The sequence below is a fragment of the Engraulis encrasicolus genome, chromosome 14 (assembly GCF_034702125.1).
Source record: "Engraulis encrasicolus isolate BLACKSEA-1 chromosome 14, IST_EnEncr_1.0, whole genome shotgun sequence".
Lineage (NCBI taxonomy): Eukaryota > Metazoa > Chordata > Actinopteri > Clupeiformes > Engraulidae > Engraulis > Engraulis encrasicolus.
The window spans coordinates 12,777,342-12,788,699 of record NC_085870.1 but is presented as its reverse complement, the minus strand read 5'-3'; the positions used below and the strand labels follow the sequence as shown (position 1 = coordinate 12,788,699).

Genomic DNA, 11,358 nt, shown 5'->3' with positions numbered 1-11,358 from the left:
ACCTCCTCCTCACCCTCCTCCTCTCCACCTCCTCCTCCCCCTCCTCCTCTCTACCTCCTCCTCCACCTCCACCTCTCTACCTCCTCCTCCCCCACCTCCTCTCTACCTCCTCCTCCACCACCTCCTCTCTACCTCCTCCTCCACCTCCTGCTCTACCTCCTTCTCCCCCTCCTCCTCTCTACCTCCTCCTCCTGCTCTGCCTCCTCCTCCTCCTCCACCTCCACCTCTCTACCTCCTCCTCTCCCTCCTCCTCTCTACCTCCTCCTCCACCTCCTGCTCTACCTCCTCCTCCCCCTCCTCCTTTCTACCTCCTCCTCCACCTCTCTACCTCCTCCTCCCCCTCCTCCTCTCTACCTCCTCCTCCACCTCCTGCTCTGCCTCCTCCTCCCCCTCCTCCTTTCTACCTCCTCGTCCACCTCCACCTCTCTACCTCCTCCTCCCCCTCCTCCTGCTCTACCTCCTCCTCCCCCACCTCCTCCTCCCCCACCTCCTCTCTACCTCCTCCTCCACCTCCTGCTCTACCTCCTCCTCCCCCTCCTCCTCTCTACCTCCTCCTCCACCTCCTGCTCTGCCTCTTCCTCCCCCTCCTCCTCTCTGCCTCCTCCTCCCCCTCCTGCTCTGCCTCTTCCTCCCACAGCCCTGCAGTAGTGGGAGAGCTGGCCACCAAGATGCTGGGCTACAGCCTGACCACCAAGCAGACCCCCAAGGAAGGAGTCAAAGTCAAGACGGTGAGTATGGACTCTCTGATGGAGCATCACACTCCCTCTTGGGGCCAGTGCATTGGTTCAGGTGCACACTAACTGCAGGGGCCTAATGTACACAACTTGCTTACACACAAACAAGTCCCGTAAGTAACTTCACACAATTTTCAGCTGTGCTAATACAGACTTGAAATGAAAAAGTGCATAGAGTATGTAATACATTTCATGTGAAATCAGACATACCGCATTAATCAGCATGAAAACCTGTTCATGTATGGACTGATTCATTTGAAATTGTTGGTGCAAATGCAGCTTTTCAGATTTTCACTTGCGCCAAGATTCAGTGGAAATCTACGGAAGTCTTTGCACATGAGGCCCCAGGACAAATTTTTCACCACTATCTCCAAGCATATCCAAAGCAATACTTTGTTTTGTGCTTTATTTCTTACCAAACAAGCAGCGGCAGATACAACGGGGCAGTGGTGCGCCGTCTAATAATCCCTTGGCTGTTTCCATTTCTTAGTATTTTTTATTCTTATCATTATTGTTTGTTTATGATAGGTTTTCTGTTTCATCTATTTGAGGAGCAGAGCATTTATATTTGGGGCCGATCATTTGCTTTTCCTCCGCATTCACGCTCGTTTTTTGTTGTGTGGCGCCGGGCGCGGGCATTTCACAGGTGTAAATAATGCATGCCAGGCTGGCAGGTCCTTCCTTGAGGACGAGGTGAGCAAACAGCCATCTCCATGTGTCACTAACAAGCATGAATATCATTTTCCCCCTCCTCATACATGCTGCAGCCAGCCTTCCCCTGCCTGCCTGCCAAAAAAAGCCCTCCTCAAACAAATAAACAAAATGAAAAAGAGCAGACAAAACACATTTTCAGGTAATGAAGCCCTCTTGCCCTCAGCTCTCTCTCTCTCTCCCTCTCTCTCTCCCTCCCTCTCTCTCTCTCTCTCTCTCTCTCTCTCTCTCTCTCTCTCTCTCTCTCTCTCTCTGTGTAAGAGAGAACAAGAGTAAGTATGTGTGTGAGAGAGAGAACGAGAGAGTGTGTAGTGTGTATGTGTGTGTGTGTGTGTGCCTGTGCTTTTTGCTTTTCCCTTATTGTGAAATATTGCCTAGAGCTCCCCATTAAAGTATGCTTTTGCTTGCCAGTAGCTGTGTGGACACCTGGCACCTTCCCGGCCTGACTGCAAAGTGTACGGGAGGGGATCAAATGAGTGTCACATTTTTTACTCTGAGAAGAAAATAGAGAGAGAGAGAAGCAGAGAGAGAGAGAGACAGAGAGAGAGAGAGAGAGAGTGAGAGAGATTCGCAGCCAGATATCAAAAGGTGTCACACTTTGGGGACGTGCAAAGTATGAAGGTGAAATGCGATAAATGCAAGCGCCTGCCCTGCTCAATCCAGTGCGTCTGTGCGTGTGCATGTGCGTGTGCGTGTGCGTGCGTTGGAGCAGATTTCACGCTCCTTGTCCCGCCCTGTCACTGGGGTACCTGTGGTCGAGATCGATTCCACACTCTGGCAAATATCAGGTCTCACTGTGCATGTGTGTGTGCGTGCGTGTGTGCGTGTGTGCGTGTGTGCGTGTGTGCGTGTGTGCGTGTGTGCGTGTGTGCGTGTGTGCGTGTGTGTGTGTGTGTGTGTGTGCGCGTGCGCGTGCGTACTGTACATGTGTATCCGCATGTCTCAGTGTCTCCTTCCGATCGTGTGTGTAGTAGGTCTGGGGGTAATAAATATGGCCAGAGAAAGCGTCCACTCCACTCCAACACAACTGCTCGGGATTGAATATCTGCCCTCTTAAGAGGCTGTAATTGCATTCTCAGGCTCCGTTTCCCTGAGTGGTAGAAAGGAGAGAAAAAGAGAGAGAGAGATCGGGAGAGAGAGAGGAGATGGGTGTGAGAAAGAGAGAAGAGGAGAAGAGAAAAGGGAAAAACCACAAGGCAAGCTGTCTGTCGGTCTGCCATTGTAGCCGATCTGTATAATGGGGCTTTATTCACTCCACAATGGTGCTTCCAATCCTCTTCAGACCCAGACACCACACGCCCTCTTCTCTCACCGTGCCAGGACAGCACAGCACAGCACAGCACAATCCAGAGCGAGCGAGAGCGCGAGCATGAGAGAGTAGGAATGGAAGAGAGTGAGAAATGAGGCCAGAGAATGAGGAAGGGGGGGAGAAATTGAGGGAGGGAAAGACAGAGAGAGAGACAGAGAAAGGGGAACGCCATGGAGAAGGGGGGGGGGGAGGGGGGGGGGGGAGCGGGGGGGGGGGGGGGGGGGGGGGGGGGGGAGAGGCTCATCTTTAAGCTATTTTTTCAGTCTCATTTAATTCTCATTTGTAAGGAGCCAGAACAAGAGCATTTTCAATAAGCCGTTGCTGTACTGCCTGATAGCCCCCCCCCCCCCCCCCCCCCAATGTAATACCAACCCTGTCCCTACCCTGTTTCCTAGTCCCTTACCCCCATGCCATCACGCTCACCTCTCACCAGCTCTAGCTTCTCCAGCTCATAGCCATTTTTGGGCTTTTAGCCTTACTTTGCTTTCTTATAGATCGTAATCACATTTGATAAGGGCTGGGCGATATGACGATATATATACGTATCTTCCTCGTGAGAGAAATCGTGCCCATTTATGTCAATCGTTTCGGTGATGAAAACTGTTTTTTATCCATTCTTACAGCTAATATACAGTTTAATATAATTGAATTAAATTTTGTGATGTCAGTATATATGCTCTAAGTTCAAGAAAATGGAAATAGAAAAACAAAAATATTCATTTTAAAGGAACATGGTTTTGCGACACGACACAATGAACAGAAAACAGAGAATAACTGAAAACATACGTTATAACATGATAACAATATCACCATGTACTGAAAGAAAGTAATCCATATTGTTATGTATGTTTATTTCCATATTGCCCAGCACAACCTGTGATGCGTCTGCCCGTGGCAATAGAAACCGTACTACCTCAGCTGTTAGCGCAACAACACGAGCTGCTTTCAGATGGGCCAGAACAAGTGCCAGTGCCAGTTCCCACACCAAATGAATTTCTAACGCGTTTCTCATTGTGAACCAACTTTTTGATTCGCAAACGCTCAAATTTTTTGCTGTGAACACATCAATTGGTTAGAGATAAGGTGAGGGAACTGGCATTGACACGGTTATCTGTTATCAGTTTCAATACGCTAATTGTGTATCGCTACTGTCATCTGCCCTCTCCGCATGTCCGTGGTGTCCTAGGTGATGGTTGCCGAAGCGCTGGACATCACCAGGGAGACCTACTTCGCCATCCTCATGGACCGCGCCTGCAACGGGCCGGTGATGGTGGGCAGTCCGCAGGGAGGCATGGACATCGAGGAGGTGGCCGCCAGCTCTCCGGAGCTCATCTTCAAGGTAACAGGCCCTCATTTGGGTGTGATTTTTATTTCTCGGTTTGTTGTTGTTGTTGTTGTTGTTTTGCTGTTGTTGTTGTTGTTGTTGTTATACTCATTGAGTTGACACCTGGGGCCTATACTACAAAGCAGGTTCAGGAGTGAACCAGGTTAAGTTAAGAGGTAAATCATCTAATAGAAGAGCCTGGAGTTCTCATTTTCTGAAGATGATGACTCCAGGCTCTGCTATTAGATGATTTACCTCTTAAAGGTGGGGTTTTAGGTATGACATCACGTTGGGTTAACTCCAGGATTTTAAGGTTCTACATGGACTCCTATGAGCCTGCGGAACCCCCAACGTAATGTCATAAAAGTACATATTCTTAAAATGGTTAACCTGCAACCCCACCTTTAACATAACCTGGTTTACTCCTGAACCTGCTTTGTAGTATAGACCCCTGGTCAGGGCGTTATTGGACAGGCATACACAATATCTCTTTCTCTCTCTCATTCACTCCCACGCATGCATGCGCTCACACACACTCGCACACACTCGCACACACTCGCACACACTCGCACACACTCGCACACACACACACACACACACACACACACACACACACACACACACACACACACACACACACACACACACACACACACACACACACACACACACACACACACACACACACATACTACGAGCCCCAGGCGCTAGCAAGGATGTGTCTGTGTCGTTGACCAAAGCCTGCGGCAACATCTCAGCTTCCCTCGTTTGCTCTTCGCTCAGCCTCTCTTGTCTTTCCTGTTTGATTGTGTGTGTACACATGCCTGTTCTTTGCGAATGTGTGGAGAAGATCACAGTAAAAAGCTCCATTATCCTTCGGTCCTGTACGCACTGTGGTGTCTGGAATGTATGTATGTGCTTTTCCCCTTTGACTGGTCTCTGTGAAATGGGATGGTCATTAAGGAGAAAGGAAATCCGCACACTGTTACTGCTCACCGATTTATTGAACACAACGTGAAACGATAAATCGGTGAGCAGTAACAGTGAGCGGATTTCCTTTCTTCTTTTGCACACGTTTGTTTGATTCAATACCTGTTTTACTGGATGTGCGCGCATCACCTACACTACTGATGGTAATTAAGGAGCTATGGCATGGGGCCTCCTCTCTCTCTCTCTCTCTCTCTCTCTCTCTCTCTCTCTCTCTCTCTCACTCTCACTCACTCACTCACTCACTCACTCACTCACTCACTCACTCACTCACTCACTCACTCACTCACTCACTCACTCACTCACACTCTCTCACTCTCTCACTCACTCACTCACACTCTCTCTCTCACTCACTCACTCAAACTCTCTCTCACTCACTCACTCACACTCTCTCTCTCACTCACTCACTCAAACTCTCTCTCTCACTCACTCACTCAAACTCTCTCTCACTCACTCACACTCTCTCTCTCTCTCTCTCTCTCTCTCTCTCTCTCTCTCTCTCTCTCTCTCTCTCTGTGTTCTCCATGTCTGGCAGATTGCCACCACTTAATTGCTGCTTTCGTGAATTAATATGAACATCCACTTTGTGTCAAATTACAGCTGATGTTGGCCTTATACCCCATCCCCATTCTCCTCCCTTCCTCCCTTCCCTCCCTCTCTCTCTCTCTCTCTCTCTCTCTCTCTCTCTCTCTCTCTCTCTCTCTCTCTCTCTCTCTCTCTCTCTCTCTCCCTCTCCCTCTCTCCCTTCTCCCCTTTCTGCCCCCTCTCTTTCCTCCCACAGGAAGTCATAGATATATTTGAGGGAGTACGAGATGACCAGGCGCTGCGCATGGCATCCAATTTAGGTTTCAAAGGACCTCTGGAGAGACAGGTAATCACGCCGCGGCCTAATGGGGCAGACACATTAACCTCTCAAGTCCCCACAGTGTGCCTGTGGTTATCTTCTCGACACCAAAACCCCTGGTTCTAGGCGATAGCTGCTGTAAATTGTGGCGCTAGCTTCTACGTGTAGGTGTGTAGAAGTAAGGAATACTTAGGGTTGGCAGTGTCGTGCACTTGCTGGCTATGATCTTTCTCAGTTACATTAAATACTATCAATTTACACTTTTATTTATTGTCAAAGAGCACCCGTGGATATCTAATTTAGTTGCCATTTATAGATGCACGAAACGTACAAATTGGCTTAATCAGGGCTTTTTAAAAGCAGCAAAAAAGTCTCAGATATTTCTCCCTTCTACTGAAATGTGTGAGAAAACAGGTTTGATTTGGATTCGCCTTCTCTAGCACAAATAATTTGCCGTGTGTTAAGATGTGGTGGATTTTTCGCCTCTGCCATTCTGCTGTCTCTTAGGAACAGCAACGCCGGTGTCAAGTGCCTGCTCCAGTCAGATGTAATTGTGGCACCATTTGCTTTTGTGGAGCAGGAAATCTGTAGTTAAAACAACTTTGCCGTTTTTGATGGCGCTTTGAGGTGACAAAATAATCACATAACGTACCGTACATGTGTGTGAAGTCGAGCCTCCCAACGGCTGTCAGGCGACTTTTGGTAATGAAATGAGCCAGCTGTTCAAAGGGGACACAGAGACGTGTCATTTTACCCCTTGAAACCTTGACACAGGGGTCTTTGTTGAGATGACAGCCGTTGGTAAAGCACTTTGGAGAATAATGCCTCGTAGCATTGAATGGAAATTACACTCAGGGTCTCTGATTGAAAATAGCAGCTGCATAGCGTAACGGCTCTGTGGAAGGTTTGAATGTGAGCCACTGTTACTGTATGCATTATTCTATTGTTTCTTTTTTCCTGGGTTGATGACGATGACTGTTGACTTTTCTTCCCCTATATGCACATAGTATATAGTAACTCAAGCCTATAACATATACATCTAGTTACATTAAAACTGTATGCATTATTCTATTGTTTCTTTTATCCTGGGTTGATGACGATGACGATGTGTTGACTTTTCTTCCTCTATATACATATAGTATACGTATAGTAACTCAAGCCTATAACAAACATCTAGTTACATTAAAAAATAAATATCACAGTGGGTTTTGTCATCCCTCCAAGACTGTCATCGAAAGAGACTTGAAGGTGCTGGGACGTGTTCCTGTAATATCATGCTGCACGCCCGGAGTTGTGCAGAGAGCCGCGTCCAGGGCTGATGCTGTGCTCTGCTGAGCTCTGCTGTACTGGGGTGAATTTCTCAAAACCAAAGTTGCTAACTATAGTAGCTACTTTGCTGTTTTCAATGCATTTTCCCATTGGCAACTACCGAAGTTGCTAACAGGCTAACAACTTCTCTTTTGAGAAACTCACCCCTGTGCTGTACTGTGTGTTGCATGGTGTGGTAATTTGCTGTCCCTCTGGATCTTGCAGGCAGCGGATCAGATTAAGAGGCTCTATGATCTGTTCCTGAAAGTCGACGCCACTCAAGTCGAAGTCAATCCTCTGGGCGAGACTCCCGAAGGACAAGGTACAGTGCACTAACACGCCTTTGCTTCCTCCCCTCCTCCTTCTCTCTGTACTCTCTCTCTCTCTCTCTCTCTCTCTCTCTCTCTCTCTCTCTCTCTCTCTCTCTCTCTCTCTCTGTCTCTCTCTCTATTTCCCCAACTCACACACACACACACACACACACACACACACACACACACACACACACACACACACACACACACACACACACACACACACACACACACACACACACACACACACACACACACACACACACACACAAAGTAGATGGCATGTCTGCTCACATCTGGAGATTACTGTTCCTTCACATCTGCCTTCACGGATGTTATCAGGTCGAAATGTGGTGAAAATGGTAGCCACTGGTATTAGCACTTTGCTGGTGCTGGTGACCTGGTATATCACCTGCCTGGCAGACAGAGAAACAGAAATAGAGACATAAGGATATTTAATTAAACCCAGGGGAAAATTCAGAAAAAGCTTGATGGTATACAAGGATGCCTGGAGCTTTCTCTGCCTTGACAAGAGCATACACACGGTCAGAGAAGCTGACAGGGGACAATGGGGTCAGTTGTATGGGGCCCAGGGAAGGAGGGGGCTCAGAATTGGGTTTATTGTATGTATGGGTGTGGGGCCCTTTTTAGATGACTTTCTTCGGACCCAGCCAAAGCTGCAGCCCTGCATACAGCCCAGTGGAAAGCCCAAGACACTGCCCACTCTGCCTCTGCTTGATCTTGAGCAGTTCTCTGGGCATATACAGTACAGTAATGAGTTGGTCTTTGAGGGTACAATGCACTGAGACGGCCTCTCCTCTCTGCCATTTCTCAGGGTGTATGCAGGGTTTTAAAAAGTATTAAAAGGTGATAAATTAAAAAGTCAAAATCTAATGGCCTTTAAAGTAGTACATTTGCTCAAAAAGTATTATTTTTTGAAAAACTAGGTATTATTTTTATGAGTTGCACCATTTTGATAAAAAAAAAATCTTTCTTTATTCACCGTTTATCACAGTTTTTCCATACACCAGTGATTCGCCCAACAGTAGCCACCTGACCTAGTTCATAGCGTGTCATAGAAAGCAGACTTTTGAACAGAACTCTGGAATCGCGCTGCTCCCCTTCGGACGTCTTTTTGCAAAGCACAAAAGTGTAATGTAGTGTTTAGAAGGTAGAATTTACAAAAGATGTCTTGTTAATACTGGAATAGGAATGTCGTGATGGTTATAAAAAAATGTAAAGGTAGTGAAAAAGGGTATTAAATGGTAGTAAATTTGACTTCAACATTGCTGTATATACCCTGTTTCTACTGCTCTTAGAAGCCAATATGCTGGCTGAGATATTTCTTCACCACCGAGGCCAGGATGTCTAAAAACGGTCATTATGTCCAGAACATCCACTGTATTTCCTACATTTGTGTGATAGTTTTTTGAACAGCGAATTGTAACTTTCACGCATTCGCCATGAAGACATGAAACATAAGTGTTGTAGGTGTGCTCCTGCTGCAGTGGTAGTGTTGATCTAAGTGTCAGAACACAGACTGTATGTAAAGCTCAGGAAAAAGTCGAAGATACTGTCCCCTCTGCCTTAAAGTGATACTGTCCCATTTTTGGAAATAAGCTCACATTACACCTCCCCTTGAGTTAAATAATTGAGTTTTACCTTTCTCCTCTACTTTCAACCATTCTCTGAGTATGGCAGCGCAAATTTTACCTCCAATCTAGCAGTTAACATTGACTCCTATGAGACCAGTTAGCCGCCAGCTGGTCTCATAGGACTCAATGTTAGCTGCTAGTATGGAGGTAAAATGTGCACTGCCATACTCAGAGAATGGTTGAAAGTACAGGAGAAAGGTAAAACTCAATTATTTAACTCAAGGGGAGGTGTAATATGATCTTATTTCCAAAAATGGGACAGTATCACTTTAAGTTGATCTTTAGCAGTTCCCCAGGCATAATGAAATGTAGTGGGGATGCACTGAGATGGTCTCTCTACTCCACCAGTACTCCAGCTTTTAGAGGTCAAAAATTCAACCTGTTTTTACAGCAAAACTGATTTGGCAATTTGCATTTCCTTAGCACCGAGGCCAGGATGTCTGAAAACAGGCATTAACTTATGTCCACAACATCCACTCTAACTCCCACATTTGTTTGAGAAAGTGTGTGTGTTTTTTTGGGGTTTTTTTTACAGTGAACTGCAACTTTCACATATGCACACATATTCACATAAGCGCCATGTTGTACGTGTGCTCTTCCTGCAGTGCCAGTGTGGATCTGAGTAGCGGGTCACAGCCTCTGGTCTACTGACTGTATGTAGAGTACGAAGATACTGTCCACTCTTAGTAAAACACAAAATGGCTGGTAGCTCAAAAAAGTCGCAGTATCTTCTTAAAGTATATTTGTTGGGTGCTCTTGGATGAAGGGGATCAGTTCAATTCAAAAAAGGGAAAAATCCAGGCAACTCCAGGTGAAACAGAGGAAGTCCATTAAAAAGCCTTTATTGTCATAGGGCTAAAACATGATTAAAAAAGCCAACATGTTTCGACCGCACTGGTCTTCATCAGGGCTTTGTCATCAGGACTTCCTCTTTTTCACCTGGAGTTGCCTGGATTTTTCCCTTTTTTGAATTATACTGTCCACTCTGCTTGATCTTGAGCAGTTCTCTGGCCATACAGTAATGAGTGTGCACGGTGAACTAAGTTGGCCTCTCTTCTCCACCTTTGCTCCAGCTCCTAGAGGATACAAATGCAGCCTCCTCTGTGAGATAAATCGCTCTATAAAGCTTGCGTGTCTGCTGCGTGCGTGGTGATTTAAAAAGATTTTGATGTTCTTTGGAGGATTTTTTTGTGACGTTAAAGCCCATTTTTGTCTGGCTCGAGTTGCCATGCTTCAGGCACCACTGATACACAGCCTGTTGATTTAAAAATGTGGTGGATGGATTTTCATGCACAATAACCTACAGCAACTGTAATCGCACAAACAAAATTTCAAGGCATGTTTGGTTGTTTAATGTGGGTGGTAGGGAATTGTTTTTAATTACCAACACTTCTCAACAGAATCAGAGCTGTCAATATCAATTCTGAGGAGGTGAAGTTTGGTCTAAAGTTAGAATTGTACAAGTATATGCTCTTTGAAGAAAAAGTGTTAATCTGTTTACTGCAAAGTAAAATTACACTAGATTGCATTCCAAACTCACCATGCTAGTGAAGAGGGCATAGCATTGACTTGAAGACAGCTATGCTTCTCATGTCCATGTCAATGGCCCTGAAATCTATACATGAGGTATTGAGTACTTTTCCTTCCCCAGATGGTGTCTAATGTTGAAAGCCTTTGTTTGATGAATACATACCAAAAGGAAGAAGAGGAGATTCTGTGCAGATGCTTGATTTTAATCCTTGTGTTTTATCCTTTTCCCCAAATTTGGTGTTTAATACGGAGGGATATGTGCTGTACAGTAGTGTTACACAGCTATGCATATTAGATGACCATGTAGCCCACAATAGATTAAATGTAGTGTGGGGAGGGATGTAGTAAATGCCGCATAATCTCGCTTTTGTGTTTTTTATTATATTCTGTATTTTTTCATTACACATTTTGGTAGCTTGTGTTTTTTTGGGGGGCTTTCTGACTATCCATATTTGTTGTGGATTTCTGCCAGGCATCTCAGGGCTAAGGGCGAACTCTAAGAATGGTGGTGTTGCCTGCCTTTCAATCACTGGCCCATAATCCCCTTGAAATATAATCCCATCAAGGCAAAGTTACGCTGCAGTAGCTCTTGATGTGCCTCGAGCTCACAGCAATGTAGCAGACGTCTGACTTGACCCCCTA

At 46.0% G+C, this 11,358-nt stretch overlaps 1 protein-coding gene across 1 annotated transcript in view; it reads left to right on the top strand.

Moving 5' to 3' along the window:
• suclg2 (succinate-CoA ligase GDP-forming subunit beta) overlaps positions 1-11,358 on the top strand; it is a 153,016-nt gene that overhangs the window by 61,300 nt on the left and 80,358 nt on the right. The window contains exons 4-7 of the mRNA XM_063214948.1: positions 638-728; positions 3,941-4,093; positions 5,847-5,936; positions 7,443-7,539. Of these exons, the coding sequence (XP_063071018.1) occupies positions 638-728; positions 3,941-4,093; positions 5,847-5,936; positions 7,443-7,539 (431 nt within the window). The remainder of the gene's footprint in view (positions 1-637; positions 729-3,940; positions 4,094-5,846; positions 5,937-7,442; positions 7,540-11,358) is intronic.